The 26730-nt window shown below is 33.7% G+C and overlaps 1 protein-coding gene across 1 annotated transcript; it reads right to left on the bottom strand.

Moving 5' to 3' along the window:
- Positions 1-379: 379 nt before the first annotated feature.
- On the bottom strand, positions 380-17230 carry LOC103495762 (potassium transporter 7). Its single transcript, XM_008457418.3, has 10 exons — positions 16638-17230; positions 16154-16382; positions 15611-15859; positions 15329-15379; positions 7260-7520; positions 3446-3498; positions 3026-3140; positions 2669-2923; positions 1594-2116; positions 380-1469 (listed from the first exon to the last, which is right to left on the bottom strand). The coding sequence occupies exons 1-10, from the start codon at positions 16917-16919 to the stop codon at positions 932-934; spliced, it is 2556 nt and encodes an 851-aa protein (XP_008455640.1). The 5' UTR covers positions 16920-17230; the 3' UTR covers positions 380-931.
- Between the last annotated feature and the right edge of the window lie 9500 nt (positions 17231-26730).

Here is a 26730-nt window from a genome sequence, read left to right as displayed (position 1 = left end):
TGCAAGCATGTTCTTTTTACTGTCATAAGTAAAGAATATTTTGTTGCAAATAAATAAGTTATTAAGGCATTGTCAGCAGAAAATGTTTAATTTAGTGTCTTTAGTTTATTAGTTTCTACCACGCATGAAATCTTAATTTAGAAACTAACTTGGTGTGACAATGTACAATAGTTTAGGTAAAGCATGTTAAGTGTCTAACAAATTAAGATTTAACTTAGTACTTGAAATTTTATGTAATTGGTCATTAACTAGTTCCATACTTTCTAAAATTCACATACTTGTTGAACAGAAAATTGATATCCAGTCGTGTGAATTCTATTTTACAACATACGATATTTTGGTGTTTTAAGTAACTGAAATTGGAAGTGTTCTTTTCAAGTTCAATCATAAATAATAATCTTCCATTCATCCGCCTCAGAAGGCACCCACATTTTGTGATTAATTCTTGAAATCTAGACTCTACACACAAAATCTGAATAGAAATTCGACTATCAACATGATTTTGCATTATCATAAGGAAAAAAAAAAAACAGAACTATCTACAATGACTAAATCACTTGTGCATATGAAAGTTTCCAAATTAATTCCAAGAGTTTTCTTTTTAAGTCACATGGGCCCTACAGTGGGATCGCATTAATGGAATTCATGTAATTTCAAACACCTCAGCCGTTCATCATCATCATGCATGAAGAACTACAACGGTCACCAACCCAATATTGCACCTCGAAAAACCTTCTGCATGACACCAAGGGGGAGGGTGTGAAAAAAGCTTCATCTGAATCCAATCAGCCAAAGAAATCAAATGGATGTTGCAGCACACACTGGAGAATGTAAAGGCCATTACTTTCCTTTTTGTCTTTGTTTTTGCTCCTCACTCGTGCCGCACAAATATTTGGTAATATCCTCATTAGATCAGACAAAATTGAGCTATCTAAACCATGTACGTCATGCCAACCTGCATCAGATGGGTGTGGGGAACACTCAAGTTGGCAATACCTCTTCTGCTGTTCTTTCTTAAAAATGCATAGAAGTAATTGATGATTAGCTTCTTAATAAACCAAGAGTCCTTTCTTGCTCTAATATCTCCATGACCAAGAAGGTAAACCACTCCTGATTCTTTAGCCTTTCGTATAAAAGAAAGCTCTCTCTCAAGTGATTGCTCTGCATCTGGGATAGAGGGGTCTGGGGATTCCACTGCCTGCACCTCTTCTGGAACGTTAAGGACTTCAGTTATCGGTCTAGTGATCTCGTTAAATTCAGCAAGGAGAGGAATCCCAAGTGAATACACACTTCCATTCGGACCCACGAGAAGTCGCGAGCACCGGGTCTCATCGGTATCAGTGTCGTCATCTCCATCGCTCTCTAATGACCTTTCTTGTGCTTCTCGACGGATGAATTTCTCGAGGCTTTCAATTAAGAGCTGCTCAAATGTCTGATGATTTTCTTTTCGAACATCCTTGTAACCATACCTGTTAAGTGATGAAATCCCAGTGAAAGATCGTGAAAAGGAATACAAGATTATCCTTTTAATGTAGGTTTGCCTGAATGAGAATTCATTGTAGCCATATTTCTTATGAAAATCGAGTATCATACCTGGCAATGCAACGAAAGATGTGATAGCTCTTTGGACAGACTCGGCGGAAAAGAAATCTCTCACTCTGAGGCACAACAGGAACCGGTACATATTTGATGCAGACAAATATGATCATTGAATGAACCGCAGGAAGAGTAGTAAGAAAATGGCCAAATATTGCAGGTATTCCTTTCACTAGTTCATTATAGAGCAAACCAATGCCAGGAGCTCTGATTGTCCCGAGATTGCACCCAAGTTCTCGCATTAAATCCATTGACAGCTTTTGTTTTACTTCAGTTTCATACTTGAGCTTGCTTCCGTAGTTCCAAATAGACATAATGAAAAACATAATTACTGCGAATACCAATATGATCCAACTGCCATCACCCACACCCCATAATACTGACGAGAAAAATATCAGTTCTATCCCAAGAAAGATCATCGCAAAACCCATCACAATGATAATGTTTATCTGCCATATAAGAAGCATAACAATGGTAACCAAGACGGTTGTCATCATCATCACTCCCAGCTCAGCAATACCTACAAGAAAATTAGTTTAGCATAAAGATCAGGTAGAACATATAATACCCTGGATAATAAAGGGTAAGCAATAATTCAACCTCCTAATACTGGTTCCATACACTAATTGGATAAAAACACAGAAAACTTCATTATACATCCAAACATATTGGATACAGTTAAGAAATACAGGTTAAGATGGAATTGTTATCCACATTTATCTACCATGGGCCAAACTTTATATTTTCTTTTGAAGGAAGATTAAAAAAACTTGGCTTTCATTGAGAGAATAAAATCCGATAAAAGAAAATACACATATACACAAAAAAAAAAAAAAAAAAAAAAAAACCCAGAAAATGAAGCTGAACTACAAAAAAGTTGCTCGATCAAGAGAAATAAGACCTAGCAAATACAAAAGAGCCTGAAAACAAAAGCATTGAAAGAAATAATCTAATAAGGAACCAAATATCACCTTAAGAACTCCCATGCCCTTGGGCCAAATTATTCTCAAAGATAAATCATTTATGGTAAAGCAATTGAAAAAATAATATCATGAGAAAATGCAAACATTACCATATGCATTTCCAATCTCATACATGCTAGATATGGAGCAGACAACCACCAGGCAGACAGCCAACAAAAACCAATTCAACACCGGGATATAGATCTGCCCCATGAATTTCCTAGATGTATGAATAATCTTAAGACGAGGAAAACAACCAAGTGCTGTTGATTGTTTTATACATGAAAAGGTAGCTGTAGTCATTGCCCGACTAGCAATCAATGCAGCAACGTTAGCAATGAGAAAAACTGGCCAAAAAGCACTTTCTGTAGACAGAAAAGAGACTTGCATAAGCAAAAGCACCCAGAAAACTTATGAAAATGAAAGCCATCTAGCTTTTCGAATCAATAAAGATAATTAATGCTTACTGGGAACAGAATTAAAAAATACGTGCTCAGCTCCATTTTGGTTTGATATAAGGTAGGCAGCTTGACCCAAATAACCCAAGAAAAGACAAGGCAAGACGAGAAACACAAACGTAAGCTGCAAACATTCACTATACAACATTAGACAAGAAAATTCAGAAAATGCTGAAAGGTGAAACGTAGCACAAATAAAATCTTCACAAGTACAAAGCATCATCTAGAAAGGATGTTCATGAAGTACCTAATTTTACCTTCTTAAATTAAAAGCTGCAAACATTCACTATACAACATTAGACATAAAAATTCATAGAATGCTGAAAGGTGAAACGTTGCACAAATAAAATCTTCATTAGTGCAAAACATCATCTAGAAAGGAAGTTCATGAAGTACCTAATTTTACATTCTTAAATTAAAATGTCCTACCTGTATTGACCGGACGGAGAAATAGCAAAGATCTGCAAACATTGCCTCGGAACCTGGTAGTTGATAAAAAATAAAATAAGGGAGCTTGAAAATCTCCATGCTGATCAAAGTCACAACAAATTCAATTATTTAAAACTGCACGTAATCTAATCATTATTAGTTGCTATAGTAATTGCAAAAAATAATTTCTAGCAATGGATATAAGGATCTTTTTAAATTTATACATCTATCCTACATATGCAATATTTATTGATGAGAACAACAACAGATCTAAAGGTGGTATGGAATCCCACTCTTTTGTTATCCTACTTATGCATTCAGTAGAGCCATGGAATCACAATATGAAGGAGACACACTATAGTACTACTTTATATAGCAGATCTAAAGTACGAAGTTTTGAGGCAAATCTGTGTCCACTAGGATATAGTAGGCCTCTCCCCCACCATGGGTTTAAGAGAAACATCAGGGGGCATAGCTTAGATCCACATTATGAAATCTCAAAGTTTAAGTTCAAATGCAAATTGCAGCCCACTAGGATTAATAACCCTCTCCCCCACCTATGAAATGCCACTGTAGATGGTAGGAACTTTTTTAAGTACAACAAGAGGAGGTATATAGATTTGAACCCCCAACTTTAAAGATAGGAGTACATGTCATTTACCATTGAGCTGTGCTCACTTTTGCCTATAGATGGTAGGATCTTCTTGTATGTAATTTGATATATTAGTTAAGATTTAACAATGAAATAACAGAAGACAAAAGTGAAAAAGAAAAGCTTGGCCAACATAACAAAAGGAAGAACGGATTTACAAGGAATACATCTAACTAAATGTGATAAAAAAGAGAGGACATATTCTTGAACAAATAAGAAAAAAGAAATTGAAGCCTAAAAAGATGTTAAGGAGTTGTTTCTTAGGTGTGAATCCAAGATTCACATTGGATAGACATCTGGAGTACCCCATTTGTTTTGGGGTAATGTAAATGTGAAATCTAGGCATCCTAGGATGTCCATGTTGGAGGTATTTATCTATATTTGGATGCCCTCTTGCAACATGAGTTTTTCAAATGCCCACGTAGATGGCAACCTTGAATGACATCTTTGCCCTTCACGCTTTTCTTCTATACTTTTGTCTTTCATCCATATTCTTCATCACATTTTTTCATTTGTAGTTTTAAATAAAATAATATATTTTGTTTAATCAATCATGCACTAACAAATGACCATATGCAATTAGCCATATTTATATTTTACATTTAGATATAAAATAAATTTTAGTTAAATTGAATGGTATCTTGATTTGTTTCCTATCAAAATTTGAAGTGTAATATTCCTTTATTATACCTTCCCAAAATTTGCCCAATACTTCTATGTTTAGCAGCACAACCATTGAAATTACTCTTTTGTTTTTTTATAATTTATTTTAAAATATAATATAAATCATACATACCAAATCATTATATACATTTAAATTAGATTAAAATAATATGTAAACCACCTAAAAATAAGTGAGGGCATTACTGGTATAATACATAATCTTAACACTTGTCACTTCTGTACAAAAATCTATCAGAACAATCCCAGTTAGCCAAGTATTCACATACATTCTTGCAATTTCTTCCTCCAAAACAAACAACATAGTAATCTAAAATGTCAGGACTCAGATATATGTATTTCCACACATTTATAAATTATATAGATTCCCGAAAACAAGCATCCCGTAAAGGGAAAATAACCCTAACCTCCTAAAAAAATTTCCATAACCCTTAAACCTAATAATACTCTAGTCTTCAATAACCCTCAATGGTGAATCCCAACAATCTCGTCTGCTCTGAGGCTTTAGGCTTCTCTTTATGGAAGATAAAAGGACCAAAAATGGTTAAGGTTCTTGCTTGGCAAGTTTTCTTAGGGAGAGGCTGAGAGCTAATAGTACCTTGGATCGTGTCCAAAAACATTTCTCCTTTGTCCTCCATCTGCAGTGGTGCATTCTCTGCCTGAGGCATCAGAGGATGGGAGTGTCTCAGTTAGTGAATTTCCTTTAGAATCAGTGCAAGAGTTCTTTTGGGATCAGTAGGGTTAGAAATAGGGATGTTATTGGAGGAGGTGAATTTGAGCTCCACTCTCAGGGAGAAGAGTACAATATTGTGGCAAGCGATTTTTTCCTATTTTCTGGTCTATTTGGTTGTAGTGTAATAATAAAAGTTTGGGCAAATGTGATTTTGGTCTCTAGGGTTTGAGGATGATATTTGTTTGGTCTCTGAAGTTTTAAAAAGGATACTTTAATCTTTCAGGTTTGAAAAATGATTCTATAATGTCCCTAAATAAACTTTAAACTAATGAAATGATGGGTAATGATGATTGGATCATTATGTGCTAATGTGGAAGGGAATGACAGGTAAAATAATTTGATTAACAAGAAAATTGCCTACAACAATTACTCAAAAAGGTATATATTTAAAATATTTTAATCTCTGTGACTCAGTCTCCTGTGTGCCCAAAGTGTGAGGTGTGCCTACCAACACCCATCAGTCAACCAATTGTTGCCAGATTGTTGTTCCTCCAAAAATCAAGATTGAGGATCCTTCTTTATTAGAGTGATAATGGATTTCAGACAAGAAGGGAAGACTCTTATTTATAGGGTTGGCCAGCAATGGCATCTTGACAGAAGGATGTTGTGAAATGAAGAAATGTTGTTGACATAAAAAATAGACCCCTCAACTCCTTACCATAGGCATTAGAAAGGCATCCCAAAGAATCAAAAAGAGAAGTCAAGTTCAAGCTGTCATTTAGTTCCTGGTGAAGTATATGAACAAAGGAAACGAAGTATTCTGGTGGTAGAAATATGCAAGGAAAGAGAATAGAGAATGACCAAACTGTTAATTGAACTTTGATTCCATGTCCCAAGAATGTACTCAAGGAAATTTTCATTTTACATCAAAGTTTATTTAAGCAAGGCATGGCAACCTATGGATGTTGCCAACTGGTGAGACTCCAATGTTGTTCCTAGCAGGTTCTCAAGATTCAGAACAAATCTTGCAAAGTCCTCAGGCCTAGGAATCATGTAAATCGGGATTGGGGTAGAAAGATTGCTGAAGTTCAAGGATGCCTTTTGTAGCAAGGTCATGATATTGCTTCAAAGCAGAATGGTGAATTTCCTGAAGGAGACTGATAGACCCTGAGTTACTAAAGTCTATACTGAGAGAAATAAGAAGAGAAGGGATGGGCAAAATTAGGTAACTGGTAAGGAATGAGAATTCTACTCAAGAGCGTGAGGGTGTGATTGTGTGGAGCCCATAGGGATTGGTTTGGTTGGAAAAGCCCTCTTAAGAGGCAGTGAGGGAGTCTTTTCATCTTTTGACATCTTGTTTTTTGGCCTCATTTGAGCATTTAAGGAGAAGGGGGAGATCTTGAACACTCTATGGTTTTGCCTAATTAGCAAATATATCAATTTGGGACCTATCAGAGGCACATAATTAAGGCAAACTGAAACCGTAAATAGGAGTGCTGCTTCAGTTCCACCGGGAAAAGTGACAGTTGAAATTGAAAAACTCAACAACGAGATAAAATAACTGAAATGTTGGAAGGATTTACATGAAAGCAAGCTATATAAACTAACAAATTTAATGATTTCAAAGTCCTTATTTCATTCATGAATGAGTTTCTGTGCTTTATGTTTCTTTTGGCAGCCTGGGGTGGGGGGTTGAAATATCCGCAGGGACTTCATAATTTTCAACCTACCCTTTCATTGTATTAATGAAACACATATCTTGATTAAACTACAACAAAAAAGAAATATCAGTAGATCAGTGTTTTTACCTGTAGCACATAAAAGACAACCTCCAAGGCAATACCATGCATTGGTAGAGTTCCTTTTAAAGAAATAGTAAATATGAACAGGATTGAATGCCTTTAATACACTGCTATCATATACGACAAGGTTATATATCCCGATGCCTGCAAGTGTACAAAACCATATAAATAATGCAGGACCAACAGCGAGCCCCACTTTGCTAGTGCCATACTTCTGAACACTGAACAAAATTATAAGACAGGCAACTGAGATCATCACAGCCTCATCTGCAGAAATAACAAACGGTAAAAAGATGTTTCAGACCCAACATATATAGCAATAATAAGAAGTGATGTAGAGAAGTACGTGCATCGCAACAACTTTCATTGAGACTAATAATGAAAGGTACAAGGGCAAAGGAGCCCCCAAAAGACACCCTCATATTATAAAAGGGGTCCAATTAAGCAAAATGTGACCAATCGTATAGTTACAAAACTGCTTTGAAATTGAACCTAAAGAGAACCATGAAATCTAACCAAGGACCAGATATCATTCTCTTCTCCTAAAATTTCTATTATTCCTCTCACCCCAACCCAAATATCCCACAAAATCGCACACATCCTAGCTATCCAAAAAACATGGCCTTTTTCTTTGAAAGGCGGATTGAGAAGAAATCCACTAATTGTTGCTTGAATGTTATGATTGTTATGTACATATATGTGTATATATATAGGAGCTTATTAGTTGGTTGTTAATTATTGTAATTTACTAGTCTTTAGTGAGGGTTTCCATGTATGCCTATATATTTTGAACTCTATTGTATAGAATGAATCAAGTGAGTTATTCCATATTTTCCTCTAACTTCAACATGGTATCACCGCATCAGAGCCAAGTTAGAGAAAATTAGGGTTTGAGAATTTAGAACCCTTTTGTAACATCTAGGGTTTCGTGGAGGGGTGAGTCTATAGTTTTGCCCATTTTCGCCGTCATCAGTTTGTTTACCATCTGTTAGCTGCCGATCTATCAAACCCCAAATTTTTTAAACCATCCGACCAGTGTGTGAGGCTCACGCATTGCCTCTTCCTCCGCTGCAAGATCCACACGTCGACGCATGGGAGCACGTGGGAGATCCATTTTGTTCTCTTTCAGCTAGGTTCGTCTCCATTTGTGTTTTCTAGTTGATATGTGTAATTTGGTTACTCTGGAATCTAATCGAGTGGGAGGGTCTTTGGAAAAGTACCCTTTTGGTTCTTTGAATTTGTAGTTGTTTTGTTCTAATTTGGGTTGCCATTGGATAGAAGCTTCCAAGATCTTGGTTTTCGATCCCATAGTGATGTCTCATTTGGCTCAATTACGAGCTCCATCTATTCATGATTTGTCAACTAAATTATTGAAAGCATCTCCTTCCTATTACAACCATTGCTAATTCAAGTAACATGAATCAGTCTCTTTTCCTCCTCTACACAATGGATCATAGACTACAATGCTACTGCTCATATGGCAACTGGCAAGTAATCCCAAATTATTTTCTACAACTTTGTCATCTATATCCATTACCAGTGTTACCTTAGATCAAAGTCTTCTGTTATTGGATTTGGCACCATAAATATTACCCCATCCCTTTCTCTGTCATCTGACCTCCATTTACCTCAATTGTCATTTAACTCAAATCACTTGTGACCTTAATTATTATGTCTCATTCTATCATGGCTATTGCTTGTTTCAGGATCTTGTAATAATGAAGATTATTGGGAAAGGACGTAAATCTGGAGAACTTTATAGTTTGGATCACCAAGTATCGACATCAACAACCGTTGCTTGTTCTGGAATTGTTTTTCCTTTTGATGCCCATTGTCGTCTTGGTCATCCATCCCTCTCAGTGTTAAGAAATCTTTGTCCTCAGTTTTATAATTTCTCTTCAATGAATAGTGACTCATGTCAGTTTGCCAAATTTTATCGTATTAGCTCCAATCCTAGAGTTGACAAACAGACAAATTCTCCTTTTGAATTAGTTCATTCTAATATTTGGGGTTCGTGTGCAACTATGTCCAAAACTGGATTTAGATATTTTGTTACCTTTGTTGATGATCACTCTCGCATGATTTGGTTATATTTTATGAAAAATCGTTCTCAATTACTATCTCATTTCAACAATTTTCATGTTGAAATGCAAACGCAGTTTGGTGTATGCCTTGGAACCTTGAGAAGTGACAATGCTAGTGAGTATTTTTCAGAAGCACTAAATTCATACCTATGTACACATGGGATCGTTCACCGATCATCCTGTGCTGATACTCCATTTTTGGGATTGCAAAACAAAAGAATATGCATCTTCTTGATACTACACGACCATTTTTCAAAAGCATGTTCCAAAACATTTTTGGGTTAATGCAATTTGCACAACTTGTTTTCTTATAAACCGCATGTCTACATATGTTCTTCAGAGTCAAATTCCTTATCATGTTCTCTTTCCAAACAAACCATTATTTCCTATTGAGCCTAAAATATTTGGGGCAGTGTTTTGTTCGAGATGTTCGTCCTAATTTGATAATGTTAGACCCCAAGTCTTTGAAGTGCATTTTATTAGGCTACTCTCGTGTTCAAAAAGGATACAGATGTTATTGTCCAAGTTTGAATGGATAATTTGTCTCTTGAGACATTACTTTCTTTGAGGAGAAGTCTTTCATTACCCCTTTGCCTAGTATGAGTCGGGGGAGGAGGAGAACGATCTTTTTCTTTATATTCTCACATCTCCAACTCCCTCCCCGATTGTACCTCTAGCATCTGCCCTTAATCGTCCACCAATACCCAAAGTTTACTCTCATCAGCAACAACCCCCAGGTGAATGTTCTGTCCCAAAACACTTTTTGTTATTGGATTCAAGACCAAGTGATGACCTTCCAATTGCTCTTTGTAAAGGTAAACGTTCTTGCACATATCCTATTGCATCTTATGTATCTTATGACCAATTATCATCTCTTACATGTTCGTTTGTTAAATCTCTTGACTCTATCTCGATACGTAAGACCGTTCATGAAGCTTCGTCTCATTTTGGGTGGCATAGTGCAATGACTTAAGAGGCGAATGACTTAGATGATAATGGTACTTGAGATTTAGTGTCACTTCATGCAGGAAAGAAGACCATTGGGTGCAAATGTGTATTTGCAATTGAAGTTAATTCTAAAGGGTCAATAGCTCATTTAAAGGCATGCCTTGTGGCTAAAGGTTTTGCTCAAACATATGGGGTTAACTATTTCGATACATTCTCTCCTGTTGCTAAGCTTACTTTTGTCAGGTTATTCATTTCTATAGCAGCATCTCAAGATTGGCCTTTACATCAGCTTGACATTAAAAATGTCTTAATCCACGATGATCTTCAGAAGGAAGTCTATAAGGAGCAACCACTGGGTTGGTTGCGTAGTTGCTCGAGGGAGACTGATAAAGTGTGTCGTCTTCGCAAATCCTTGTACGGGTTGAAGCAAAGTCCACGTGTATGGTCCAAAAAATTTGGTAAAGCACTTGAGCAGTTTGGAATGAAGAAAAGAAAATCGGATCACTCATTTTCTACCGAAGATCTATTACTGGAATTATTCTGATTGTCGTATATGTTGATGATATTGTTATAACTAGCAATGATACATCAGGTATATTGTTTCTCAAATCTTTCCTTCGAAGTCAATTTCACACTAAAGATTTGAGAGTGTTGAAGTACTTTTTTGGAATTTAAGTAATGAGACAAAAGAAGGATATTTTTATGTCAGAGAAAATATGTGCTTGATTTGCTATTTGAGACAAGAAAATTGGAAGTCGAGTCGTGCAATACTCCAATGGTATCTGGTCTACAACGGTTGAAAGATGGAGAACCATTTGAGGATCCTAAGAGATATAAAAGATTAGTAGGGAAGTTAAATTACCTTACAATAACATGTCCAAACATAGCTTATTTAGTAAGCATTGTGAGTCAGTTTATGACCTCATCAGGATGTGGTACAACAAATTCTATGATACCTTATGGTTGTACTTGGATGTGAGATTCAATATAAAGATCATGGCCATATGAACATTAAATGTTTTTCAGATGTTGATTGGGCAGATAAAAAAAAGACAGAAGGTCGACTTTTGGTATTGTATTTTTTGTTGGAGACAATTTAGTCTCGCAGAAGAGTAAGAAGCAAAACGTAGTTTCACGATCAAATGCTGAGTCAAAATACAGAGCAATGGCACGAGCAGTGTGTGATAATGTGGTTACATCAACTCTTGATTGAGTTGGGTTTTAATACTATAATTTCAACTAAGTTGTGGTGTGACAATCAAGTTGCTCTCCATACAGCATCTAACCAGTATTTCACGAGTGTGCTAAACACATTGAAAATGATTGTCATTTTATTCAAAAAAAAAAATACAACAAGGTTTGGGGTCTACTGGATATGTGAAGACTGGAGAACAAGTAGGAGATATCTTTACAAAAGCTCTGAATGGAGTTCGAATAGAGTAATTATGTAACAAGCTAGGCATGATTAATATATATGCTTCAGCTTGAGGGGGAGCGTTATAATATATATATATAGGAGCTTCTTAGTCGTTAGCCCATTATTGTAATTTACCAGTCTTTAGTTAGGGTTTCCATGTATCCCCATATATATTGAACTCTATTGTATAGAATGAATCTAGTGAGTTATTTCATATTTTCCTCTAACTTCAACAATGATGTCCCGCATGATTAACACCAAAATTGTAGAAAAGGCGATTAAGGTCTTCCTCTGCTTTCCGACATATAATACAGCAAAATGGTCCCATAAGCATAGTTCTTTTCCTCACCAGCCAATCTAAAGTATTAACAAGACCAAGTAACACTTGCCAGGTGAAAAATCTCACTTTCTTAGGAATCTTAAGCTTTCAAACAACCTCAAACTCACAATCTCTAATGGGAGAATGATACAACAAAGATTTAAAATAAGATTTACGCGAAAGCCTTCACTAGAACTAGGATGCCAAATTCAGATATCCTTTCTCCTCAATCTAATTGAATATCTCTCAACGAGAGACAAAAAAGAAACAACCTCAGTCATCTCTCTATTGATCAAATTACGACAAAACCCAAAGGAAAAAGAAACAGAGCTCCCTAAACCCAAAGGAAAAAGAAACAGAGCTTTCGGGGCAGAATAAAGAATCTTATAAGCCAAACCCAGCCAAAGAAATCACATAAATCTTCTCAAACTGACAAATCAAAAAGGAGAGTTTACTAGAAGTTTCTATTAAAATAAGAATCAGACTATAAAAAATTGCATGAAAAACATCAAACTACTGCTTTTAGCCTATCTTTGTGATTCGCTTAAAAAACATCAACAAACCCAAAAGTTACTAGAATACTTGTTACTGAAGTGATGTAGCTTAAGTAGTCTCAAGAAGTAATTCTCCAATAACCAAGATTGTAAATCTTTTTATTGAAATGATAATGCTTTCATACAAGAGGGGAAGGCTCCTGTTCATAAAATTTTATAACAGGTGGGGGTAAAAAGATAATTAATCTAGAATATTAACTAATTACCCAATTAACCCCTATTCTTCTACTTTATTCTACTCCTCCAAAAAGAAAATTTCGACGAACTTTAAAAAGAAAAAAGTTATGAAACAAATGAGGAATGAAATAAACTTGTTCAACGGAGCATGACCAAACCAACCTCCTACATTATGAACAAAGATCAAAGGGTTATCAAGAGAAAAAAATCCAAAATTGCCACCCAAAGATGAACCTCTCCATCGATCGTAAACCCAAAAAAGATGTTTCCTCCAAGCTCATTCAAGACCGCATTAAAAGGACCAATCACTAAAAAACCACCGTACAAACTGAATCGTTCAAGAATCACGTCTTCTTTTCCATTAGGTTCAAGTTCTTCAATGTTTTGGTGATCAATTTCCACCACAATCAATTTGTCGTTGTTCTTGTTTGATTTTTGTATGGTGTTCGATACTTCTTTTTCCTCTTCTTCACTGGATTTTTCTTTACTTGAAACCATTTCCAAATCAGCTTTTTCAAATTCTTATTTTTCTTCAATTTTATCTGCAAGATTTTCTATTTGAAAATTCTCCAACCGTGATTCATTTGTTATTTCTTCGGTATATGAAACCAATATGTTCTTGATCTCTTGCCAATGAATAGATAGTTGATCGATATGTTGAGTCATTTTCTCCAATGAACGTTGGATTTCTTTTGTTGTTTTCTTTATTTTCTTTGATGTTATGGGATCAAAGTAGTCATTTTGGTACACTCTTGAATATGTTTCAATCTCATGGTGGGTATAGGACTCATCCATTGATATTCTTGAATCAACCTTTCTTGTTTGTGTTTCATAACCAAAAGAGTATTCAATTCTTGAATGTTTTTTTGGGGCCGTAAAATCCATTCTTGATAATTCTTGATGATTCTTTAATTTATCCAACTCCCAATCTTTGCTTTGATTTCCTGAAAAATATGGGTTTGATTGGATAGTTGGGTCCTTTTTTGATACTGTCGCCTTCTTATTCCATCCCAAACTGCTTGAGAAGCATCATCAGAGTCATGAGTATCACTAGAATCAAATTTCCAATGTGGATAATGATAGGCACTTTAAGAAAATCATGGCCAGGATTAGTATGTTGAAATTCTTCTTCTGAATCCCTTGAATAAGAACTGCATTGTTTTTTAAGAAATTGATTTTCTTGCCTATACCAACTGCTGCTTTTTTCTTGGACTTCTTCTTTCATTGGTAATAATCCATTCTTGCAAAATCTTGATAAATCTTTGGTGTCTTCTTTCTTTCTTAGAGTTTCAAGGGTTTCCCCTAATTAGATGTGTGATATTCGGCAACAAGCACAACTCGCAAAGCTCCCTCTTATGATCGGTGTCACCAAGAGTTTCTAGGTCTTCTACCGTCAACGGTCAGTTTGGCCCAGACTGGTCACTCTAATTCCAAATTGATGTAGCCTAAACAATCTCAAGAAGTAATTCTCCAATAACCAAGATCATAGATCTTCTTACTGAAATGATAATATGCTTCACACAAGAAGGGAAAGCTTACTACTTATAAAATTTTATTACAAGTGGATCTAGAATATTAACGAATTACCCAATTAACCCCTATTCTTCTACATCACGAAGCAATCCTGAAAAATGTGATTTTGTGAAAAGAAGCGTATCAAATGAGGAAAAGCCCCATGGCATAAAGTTTCATTTTAGGAATAAATGTAAGTACGACATCATAATTTAATGAGATTGATGTATCATAACTAGAAATTTCCTTGGCTAGTATATATATGTGTTTTTTTTGTTCAAGTTGAGCTATGGGATTTTAGAACTTCATTGCTTTCTCCAGTATTTTACTCTTCATCATGTCCATGTCTCTGAAAGGTTCAAATAGTTTCTGAATTATAAAAAAGCTGTCACACTTGATACAATTATCTAACTGCTGGATTGTTTGACCCAAATTGGATATTGATCTAGCCAGGCACAAGCCAAATAATTCATATTTAATGAGCTTTTGGTGTAATCTAAAAATCTTGCTGGAGCAAGTCACAAGAAGTGATACACTCAAAATAACTGTATTCAAAAGACAAACTGATTTTGTAGGTATTCAATTTTTAAGGGAAAAAAAACACTTTTTTTTTATTATTATAAGTACTTCATAGATACAAAAAAGTATAAAAACGACTAGTTTTATACCAAAATGTGTCCTTCCCATGGCCATGGTAAATCACAAATCAAATGAAGGGAAAATGCCCTCATCTACATATCCACACACAGATCATAAGCCCAGATTTCACTGTTGCATAATCATAGAACTTTGGACACCAAAAGGAAATAGCATGAAATAAAATAAACAGAACTACAATAAAATAATAATAATAATAATAATAATAATAATAATAATAATAATAATTAAAAAAAAGAAAAAGAAAAGTTGATGGTCTCTCATTATATGTTTGAAAAAGATGAATGGAGCTCAAGAAGATACGCCCCAAATGGTATAAAACACTTCAAATCTATCATCATGTTCTGGTCTGTCTAAATGTATTGCCATATAATAGGAACTAGACAGTCAAACAGGCTAAAAACTACCTTGATTGATTGCATCCACTCCAATCTTTAGTCCACCAACAGCTGACATTACTGCAAGGGGAAAAAAAGGCAGTCTTTATTCAAAATAAGTAATAGTAAACACACTCCTCAAATTCTAACTCCATTATTGGCCTAGAAGCTTTTTCCACATATAAAAGATAAAAGGTGCAACTGAACAAGGTAGTTTAAATAGTAAAATTGATTGTTTGTGGAATATAAGTGTAATTTCGTTAGCACTAGAAATTTTCCTAGGAGAAAAGAGAAGGGATAGAATACACAAACCTGACATTGCTGGTGTAACAACTCCATCGGCTATTACCATAGCAGTTCCAGCAAGAACAAGCATCAAAAGAAGCTTCTTTAAGGTCAGGGAAGCCTCAAGTTTTTCCTTTATTTTTAGTGATCTTTCCAATTCAGCTGATGGCACCTTTAATCTAAAACTTGATATTCGGGTATCCGAAGGCAGTTGATTCGGGAGTAGACTGACCTTGGCATGTCTACAAATCAAAGAGTACAGCGCAAAAGTACCACCTGCAGAAGTTGGCAAGTAAATAGTGAAACTCATCACACATTTGCTAGCATACAAAGAATAAATCATTCATGCGATGACTAGATAAGTGGCTATCAAAATTTCTCCTATAAGGGCAAACTGGGGTTATGCATATTATCTCAGTACAATTCTATCACAGTCAGCCCCTAATTACTAGACCAACCTTCGATACTTGTAGGCATGCTATTCATGGTGGAAAATTGCATCAATACACTTAAACATAAGCATGCAAGAGGGGAAATTTTAAATACATAGCATAAGTTTTGAAAGCATACCTTCACCATCATCATTTGCCAGAAGAACAACAAGAACATACTTGACTAGTGAAATCAAGATTAAGGTGTAGATAACAAGCGATAATGCCCCGATAACATCTTCATCTCCCTTAATAGGAACTTTGTTGAACATGACACTGAATGTATACAAAGGACTTGTCCCAACATCACCAAATACAACTCCAAGAGTCTGAAAAGCAAGAGCAATTTTCTTTCCCACGCTGAAGTCCTGAAAATAAGTTACGTAAAATAAAAACATCCTAGTTTTCCTTATAAACGCCCCAGGCAGATCAAACAAAATATCAAGAAACCCCACACTTCACTTCATTCTAGTTACAAAGAAACACGAAGATCACAAGATAAAATAAACTAGAAATTGGGTGATAAACAAACAAATAATAATAATAATAATAATAATAATAATAATAATAATAATAATAATAATAATAATAATAATGCAACTGAAATAGAAAACTCATAGCACCTCGTATTCATTTCTATGTGCACCAGGGACATCAAGGGCTTCGACATCGAAAGAATCAATACGTGGGCCAGTCCGAATCAATTTCTGCTCGACATTATCTTCATCCTCAGATTCCAAATCCATAGAATGACGGGCAGCATTATCGTGGGGGTCGTCGTCGTCGTCGTAGTCGTCGATCTCGGAATGGTCATCGTCCTGGAAAACCCAACGGGACTCGGAGGAATCCATGGAAGCAAGGCCACAATTGAGGTCGGGGCGCTCAAATTCAGCAGCGTCGGCCATGGATAAAGCAGAGGAAAATGGTTGAATCTTGAAAGAAGGGATAAGGGAATGGAATTGTGGGGTTGAAGGAAAATGGGGAAAAGGGGGTTTGGATTTGGGAGAAGGGATTCGGTTGCAATTGCTGAAACTTGGAATTCAGTGTGGAGGAAATGGGTTTTTTTTTTTTTTTTTTTTTTCCTTTTCTTTTGTGAAACCAAAAACGAAGTACGTTGGGAATGCCTTAACACAGTGCGGGCGGTCGACTATGGAATCTGAAGAACATCATAAATAAAAATTAGATTATTATTTTTCTTTAAAAGAAAAAAATAAGTATATTATATAAAAAAAAAAAAAAATAGCCTTTAATTTTGCAAATGAAATATGTTTCCAAATTTTGTTTTAGAGGTTAAATTTCATATGAAAAATGAGTTTGAGGGTTTTTGTTAAAGTTGCAATAATTAATGTGAGCTTTAGATATAATTTTTGATTCTAGGAACATCCTATTTCATCTTAAATACTCATAAATTGTCATTGTGATTCTTTTACATCTACTTTTTCTAATAAATTTTTATTCAAATCTTCTTTTTAAATGGGTGGTTAGTAAATAGTAATTTGTCATTCTATTTTTTATAACTTGCTTACTTTTTTATGATGCATGTTTGTTTCTTTTTAGTCCAAACAATTATTAAAAATAGAAATATGTGTAAGCTCGATCACAAGGCTTAGACACTTCTGGATATAAAAAAATCATAATAATCAATTTTTTTTAATTTTTTATGTTAAATTACAAATTTCATTTTATAGCTTTGATTGAGTCTTAGGAAATCTTAATTTTGTGAATGATACTTTTAGTTTTATATCAATCAAGTAATAATTCAATCACAAATTCAAAACTTTTAAGAATGGGTCAATGAGTTGGATATAAAATTTATTTTCATGTAAAAAAACAATTCATAAAATTTGAATTTTATTTTGGTGTAATAACCATGAACTTTCAAATTTCAACCATATACTGTAAGTCTTACATAAGTTTGCTAAACACTTTTATTTAATACAATTTTGTGAAAATTGATTATTAAACATTCTATTCCTAAGATAAAAAAAAAAGAAAAAAAAAACTAAGTTCGCTTTGGACGTAAACATGGTTAAAGTAAAGAAATTAGTTAGATTAATCAAAAGTGATTTTCTTTTACATATATCAATATGCAAATATAGCAAAACGAATTATTGTATTTACAAAATATAGCAAAGTATCATAATCTATCTATAATAGATCAAAATAAAAGCAAATTAATATAGAAAAAAGATTCAACTATAGCAAAATGAACAAAAATATGGCAAAATATCATAGTATATCTACAATGGACCACGATATATCAAGATAAACTATCAAATAGATATAAGTAATAGTGTATCGTGATATATTATATTTTGTTATATATGTAAATATTTTTAAAAGTTTTATCATTTAAAATAACTTTTCAACGACATATTCGTAAAATTTTATAGGGATAGTTGCAAATGTAGCAACTATATTCAAAATAATTAAGTATATAGCAACATTTTAAAAAAAATGCAAATATAGCAAAATTTGTCAAAATCTATCAATGATAGAAGTCTATCACCGATAGACCATGTAGCAAATGTTGGTCTATCACTGATAAACCATAGGAGTCTATCAACGATAGAAGTCTATCACCGATAGATTTTGCTATATTTGCAATTTTTTTAAAATGTTGCTAGATAGTTAATAATTATTCTAACAATTGTTATCCATTCTAATTAGAAATATAAAAATGTTCATAAGTAAATAAACCTAAATTTAAAGCAAGTAATAAACCAAATATATATAATTTTCATAAAAGTAACAAAACACTAAACTATTTACGGTTCGTGTAACAAAGGCCATGAAATTAGTCATTTTATTTGTCCTTCTGCCTTTCTTCTTTTCCTCGTAGTGATTCTTCCATCGTCTTCCTCCTCGCTACGATTCATCGTCTTTCTTCTTTTCCTCTTCTTTTTTTCTGCTGCGATTTCTTTCCCGTCTTCCTTATTTTCTGATTCTTTTTTTACGTCGTTTAATCTTTTCATCATCTTTCTTCTTTCTTTTTTTTTTCTATTGCGATTTATTTCCATCGTCTTTCTTCTTTTCTAATTTTTTTTTTACATCGTTTAAATTTGGATAACCAAATCCTAAACAATTGTGTACAAAAAATAGCAAAATCTAAAAAATCGTTTAGATTGGAGTAGCCAAATGTAAATGATCGTGTAAAAAAAAATCATCGAGTAGACAAATCTAAACAATTGTGTACCAAAAGAACTAAAATAACCGTTTAGCTAAAACTAAACAATCGTCAAAACAATCTTGTAGAAAAGAATAAACGATCGTGTAGTAAAAGAATTTAAAAAAAAAACCATTTAGCCAAATCTAAACGATCATGTAACCAAATTTTGAAAAAAAGACGTTTAGATTTGGGTTCAAATCTAAACGATCAAATCTAAACAATCGTGTAACCAAATTTAAACATAGTGAAATTAAACAATTGTGTAACAAAATTAAACAATAGAATTGAAAAAATAAATTGTAGTCATATCTAAACGATTGTGCACCAAACAATAGCCAAATCTAAACAATAGTGTAGCAAATATGTTATGCCCGCGTTGTTGACGGTATGGTTGATGGGCTATTTTTGATATTTTACACGGTAGATCATTTACTTTTTTCCGTTTTCGAAATTATTCTATACAATGTAAATACTTTGTCGTTTTGTTATATTTTTTAAAAGACACCTTAAAAAAGCACATGTTTTAAAATGCAGACCCCAAGGGACAAACTGATAAAGATATTGAGAAGAAGTAGATAGGAATAAATATATATTCGACAACACACCTCGTGAAGATTAATTACACAACTGATTGTACTTGTTTTTGGCTATATAATTCAATTTTTTTAAGGATAAGATTAGGTAGATGAGGTGTAAATCCTATCTTTTTATTTTATATACAACATAACTTTTCCGCTATATATATACACACTTTATGATTCTAAATTTTCAATCGTCCTTTAATCTTTCCCCCAAGATTTCTCAAAGGATTACACTCATCAAACTGTGTGTTTTTTTTTAAAGTTGGTTCATAAATTTGGGTGTATTTCGTTGTTAATGGATTCTAACTATATTATATTGGCTATAGTTGACATGTCAAATACTTTTTTAAAAAAGTAAAAAGTAGACAACACAACAATAAAGTTAAGGATCCAATTGACAAACTCATAGAGAATGGCTTTCAAATTAGATCGTCAAAATTTGATATCTTTAAGTGTGGTTAACTAAGTAATGTGCGACAAAGTTACTCTTGTAATTGACAAAAAAAAGCCATTAAGAGGTCTAAAGAGATGGAGAACGCCAATGAACTCACAAATATCTAAACTTCATTCACATATAGCATTTTTTTAATCAAGAGATCTCAAACGATAAAGGAATTGATTTTAGCCCTAAAAGGAGAGAAATTGAGCTGAAAACACTCTTATACAGGGGTAATAACAAATTCCTTAGAAAAAGGGTGTTCCATAGCAAGTATATATAATGTCACTACTAAAGTCACGAACAATAGCATCGACTTCCACATCATCGTTCAATATTGCTAGATCAGAGTTTACCTTGAAAGAGCACTGAGAGGTGATATGAACCAAGTTATCCTTGTGTTACCTTTAGGGCCAATCACACTTTCAAGAGCCAAAAACTACAGTTAGCATTAAATTCTCACATTTAAGAGGAGGTGAACTCAATTGACAAGATTTGAGTAGCAACAATTGATCATAAGTTTTATAATTGGACTCAATTGATGTTACAGGATGGAACCAATTCAACTTTATAATTTATTTTATCTTACAAAAATATACCTTATTTTTTGTTTTTCATTATTGGACTCATATATGTTTATTTGTGTTTTAGTTTATTTGAGTTAGGGGTAAAATGAAATTTTTATGTCCTTCTTAGTGCATTAGGTTTGGTTTAAAGTAAGGAAACAAAATATTGCACAAGAGTTTTGATGTTTTTTAAGATTTAGGGTTTTCTATCAATGAAATTTTTCTGGTAGATGACAAAGTCTCATCACCATTTTTTTTGCAATTCTTAATTCAGGATTGCATGCCAAGAACATTTAGGTAAGTTTGGGCACTTAGTTCTCTTTACCTCTTGGTCTTCGATCAAAGAATAATCGAAATTTGATTCATTCCTTTGGGTTGTCAATTTGATTAAGGGTTTTAGGATTTGATATTGGGGGTTCATCAATTGGGTTCCTAATTTTCAAGTTCTAGAGTTTTCAAAGAGTGTAAACAGGAGTGAACATCAATTACAGAGGAAAACACATGAGGGAATGATTTGTGAGGTCCACTTTTCTTTCACTTGTTTTTTGTTTTACAACAATTGCAAACAATAAAGGTGCTCCATATGGGTAGTTACAAGAAAGATTCAGTGAGGAAGTCTTGCAACGCTTCACTACAAGGAAAATCCCAATGCTTCTTAAGCATGTCAAGAGATGAGGTGTCAAGAGATAGGGTCTCTTTTGATGCCAAAACATACGCATCGGAAGATCAACTATACGCTGACATCTCATGTAATGCATCGAAAAATAGGGCAACATTCCCGACACCATTAGTAATATGTTCAGAATGACCACACAACTCCCGACATTCACATGCATGGCGTCGTAGAAAGTAATCATTTAAAAAATGATTTTGTTTATCACGATGCCATGCTTATCATGTTGTGTGGCCATTTCCGACATATTATTAGTGGCATCGGAATGTAGGGGAACTCCCGACGCTTATCATGTTGCGTTGGGAGTTCTATAAAAATCCTTTTCCAGATTTGTCATTTACAGATCTAGAAGAGAATAAGAGAAAGGAATAACAAGAGAGACGAACGGCCGTGCAAGAAGTTCTAGAATCAATGAAGCCCTTCTCCCCTCACTCGTTGTTTGCCGCTTATGCCACTCGACACTTGTGCTTTGGTCCTCCCCTGTCGTCATCTGCCTGTAAGAAAATGTTCTTTTTCCTTTTTTTTTTCTGTTTAACTTAACAAATAATATTAGATTTGATTCTTGTTTTTTGATTTAGGGTTGATGGGAATTTGTTTGATAAAATTTTTAATGAATTGTTGGATAAGAATGTAACGACCCAACTCCTTATACTAAGCCAAGGTCATTACTAATTAAAAGATAAATAAAATTTCTTAAATTAAAAATAGAAAATAAAACAAAACCTCAAATTACTAAAAAAAATCATAAACAAGTGTATGTAGAAATAAATTTAAATAAAATCCTAACTCGGGCTCTATCTAGTTTCAAAAGGAGAAAGTTAATAAAAACAAATACATAAATACTGAAATCTGAACAAATAACATAAGGCGAAGCAAAAGTGTTCCCTATGGCTCGCCACAGTCACTTCTTGTCATTCATCGGCTTCCCTCTGCTCTTGCCCCTACCTCTGCCTGTAAAATTAAACAAGAAAGAGTGAGTATAAAAATATACTCAGTAAGGGACCTACTACTAGTCTCGAACTAGGTGTCTGTTAACTTCCTATTAGAGTCTTGTAAAGTGGTACCCCTAAACTGGCATGTGCGATCTGTGATTCCAAGAGAACATATCTGGTCTTCGGTGAACCCAAAGGAACACCTAAGAAAAATTGGTCTTTAGTGTACCCCAAGGAAACACTAAGACAATCGGGTTGTGAGTGACCCCGTCGAATCACTCATAATCATGTCTAGGTCATACTGGACTGGTGATCCCGTTAGACTACACAATCATAAAAAGGTGGTGATCCCTAGGGACACCCATGTGGGTACGACTCTAATAGATAAAGATAACAATACACCATATCCATAGCATGAACATATCATCACATCATCATAAACATAGCATAAGTATCAATCATAACATTCGTATTCAAATATTATCATCATAACATATCTCAATCGAATCTATCAGTCATCATAATCATGGAATAATCCTGACTACCAATCACCATACACATGATCATATTATGCATACCAACTACATCAAAGCATAATAGAAGAATTTCATGCAAGCTCTCACTTCAATACGAAGATCTAGTAGAAGAATCTCTTACCTAGAGATTAGCTTAACAAAATTATCCTAACAGTCACAGTCAAGCTTTCCAAACACCCCAGTCCTAAACACAAGGGAACTTAATAACTAAAATTAATAAATTAGTTAATAGCCGCTTAAGGATCAAATTCGAATTATTTCAACTTACCCAAAGTTGAAGATGAATCCAAATTTATCCTTAGTTTAGGAAAATTCTACAGTACAACTCCCAATTGATCTATCATAAAAAAGTAATTCAATTAAATCCATAATTAAATTATTTATGGTCCAAAATCAATCTTTGATGGGAACCAACCCAAAATCCACTTTAAACTTACCAAAAATAGGTGAAAATGCAAAAATAGGCTAGGTGGCTCACGACTGGAGGAGGAAACAACTCGGGCAGGAGAGGTTCAGCACGGCTTGGATCCAGTGGACGCACGACACGAGTTAGGGCTTGGCAAAGGCGCGGCTCGGACGCGCATGCGGCTCGCACGCGTACACGGCTGGAAACAACTGACTTGCGCTAGCTTCAAATGACAGCTGACAGAGCGTGACGAAACACGACGGGTACTTGGTGGACGACGCGGCGAAACACCCGTCCCTGGTGGAGGAGACGCGACGGACGTGAAACGAAACCGAGAAGGCTTGGCGGCGCTTGCGACGGTGAGGCATAGACGATCTTCTCGTCAGCTATGCTTCGATCAACGGTGTACGACGGAGGAGGTGGCGACGGCGAGGGGCAGCTAGGGTTTTGTGAGATTAGGGTTTTGTGGAAGAAGATGAGTGAATAGTAACCTCACGCCTTCCAAGGCTATTTAATAATAATAATAAATTGTTATTATTTTTCTTTTTCTTTTCCTTCTTTTCCCAATTAAACCAACTATATCTTCACACACTTCATTTTAAATCCATAAAATCTTCTCTTTAAACTTAAATTTCCCTCTCTCTCCAATCATATCACTTTATCTTCCCAAAAATATAATAACAATAGTTACATTATCTTTATAATATAATATTTTATCCTCAATTCAATTAATTAATTAAAATTCTTTTAAAGAATAACATATAGGGATCTTTTACAAAATATAAAAAAGCGACAAAGTATTTACATTGTATAGAACAATTCCGAAAATGGAAAAAGCCTAGAGGCCCAACGTGTAAAATACTAAAAATGCCCCGTCAACAATGCGCGTAATATATTTGGTAACGTGATTTGGTATACGATCGTTTAGATTTGACTATTGTTTTGGTACACGATCGTTTGGATTTATTTTTTCAATTCTATCGTTTAATTTGTTACACGATTGTTTAGATTTGGCGTTCCAAATCTAAAAGATTTTTTTTTTCAAAATTTGGTATACGATTGTTTAGATTTGGTTACACGATTGTTTAGATTTGGGGTTCCAAATCCAAACGATTTTTTTCGATCGTTTATATTTGGCTTACCCTAAATCTAAACAATTTTTTTTTCAAAATTTGGTATAAACTATTTTTTTCAATATTCTTTATACACAATCTCTTAGTTTTGGTTACCCTAATTTAAATGCTTAACCAATTTTTTCAAGATTCTTATATACCATCAGATTTGGTTACCTAATCTAAACATAAAAAAGAAAAGAAGAAAGACGATATGATGCATGCAGTGAATGAAAAAAAAAAAAAGAAAAAGAAGAAAGAGGAAGAAAGACATGCACACATTTAAAAAAAAGAGAGAAAAACAAGAAAGATGATAGAAAGAAATAGATTTGGTTACCCAAATCTAAAAATAAAAAAATGGAAGAAATCGTAAAGAGTACAAAGGAAGACGATAAAAAAAAATAGCATAGATAAATAGATTTGGTTACCTAAATCTAAAAAAAATGGAAGAAATCGCAAAGATTACAGAGGAAGACGATAAAAAAAATAGCAGAAAGAAGAAAAAGATAGAAGGGCAAACCTAGAATATTTAAAAAATGACTAACTTTATGGGATTTGTTACACGGGTCGTAAATATTTCACTAGTTTGTTATATTTAGGAAAGTTTCCCTAACATATACCCTTTAAATAATTATATTTTCCTTATAATATAATTATTTTAACTTCACAATCAATTAATTATACAATCAAATGCACAATTAAATCAAATTTTCACAAATACAACAATTTGATATTTTTCCAAAATATCTAATAAGTTCTAATTTCTACCAATCAAATATTTCAACAATTAAATAACACCCAAAAAATCAAAAATTAAACTTAAGATAATTACAAATAAATACCTTAAATTTGGGACGTTATAGAGAATTTGTTTGATGAAATTTTTAATGAATTGTTAAAGAGAGGGAACCCTAAAGTCAAATTATGTCGTTGTTGTGGTTCTGTGAAATGTTGTTGTTGTTGTGAAATGTTGTTGTTGTTGTGGAATGTTGTTAAACTTATTGTGAGTTTGGAAATGAATTTGGCAACTATACTTGGAAACTACAATGTGTTTCAAATTTTGGCATGTTTGAAGATCATCAAAATGAATTTGAAATGCAGAAATTTGTTGGAAGTATTAGCTAGCTTGTAAAGATTGAAGTATGTATGCCTTTGTTGGGGTTGATGCCCTAAATCTTGTGCTCTTGTAGTTTGTAATTGTATATAATATACAAACATTTTATTTATTTAAGAATCAAATAAGGATAAATATTTTGGTTTAATTTGAATTGTTCAGATTGATTAAAGGAAATAAATTGTATATGATACAATAAATATAATGTATTTGATACATTATAATATAAAGTTTTTTTTAGAGAAGTTAATATTTGAATATGATGTAAATCATAATAATAATATGAATAAGATTCAAATAATAATAATATGAATATGAATAAGATTCATAAATAAACTATAGGTTAAATTAATATGAATTCAATTCATATTAGCACTATAGATCATATGAGAGATCTAAACCAGTGCTTATATTATATATGATATAATATAAAGTTTATATTATATGAAATATAATATGAATTAAATTTATATTTATTTTATTTTATTAATATATATTTAATTAATAAAATAACTCCTACGTGCAGAGAGAGAGAGGGAGTTATTTTGATAACTTCCCTTCATCTCTCTTAAAATGGTTGAGATATACAGAATCTCTCTCCACTCTCTGCTCTCTGATCTCTCTGTTCCAAAAAGAAATCAAAACTTTTCCCTTACCAAATTACAGAAACCCACAACTCTCTATTGATTCTCACCTTGAAAATAACAAAGAAGACTTCGTGGTGTTTGGAGAATTCAAGAAGTCCTTGGAGGTTCTACAAATGTTAGTTTCTTTCCCCCTTTTCCTCCTTAGAAGCAGCTTAGGCTTTAGATTTGTCTTCCTTTGAATTTTTTGGTTTTACAAAATGAATTTCATTTACACGACGTTCATACGCTTCTGCTTTAGGAATTCCATTCCTTCAGCCTTGTGTGGTGGGGGGAGGGGTAATGTTGCAACATTTGAACCTAAAGATTGAAGTGTGTTGTAAACTTTGTAAAGTTAGCAAGGCTGTAAAGATTGACAACGTAGCTAGGTTGTAAAGTTAGCTAGGTTGCAAACTTTGTAAAGTTAGCTTCGTAGTTTAGATCCTCCCAACTCCATTTTCTTTCCAACCTTCAATAATTAAACCTATTTATCTTTTAGGTCTTTAAGGATGAACAAGGATTGGATTAAAATTAGAAATAAATTGTCAGTTGAGTATAGAGGAGTTTC

The sequence above is a fragment of the Cucumis melo genome, chromosome 7, assembly GCF_025177605.1.
Source record: "Cucumis melo cultivar AY chromosome 7, USDA_Cmelo_AY_1.0, whole genome shotgun sequence".
Lineage (NCBI taxonomy): Eukaryota > Viridiplantae > Streptophyta > Magnoliopsida > Cucurbitales > Cucurbitaceae > Cucumis > Cucumis melo.
The sequence above is the reverse complement of the archived record's forward strand: the minus strand, read 5'-3'. Positions and strand labels throughout refer to the sequence as shown.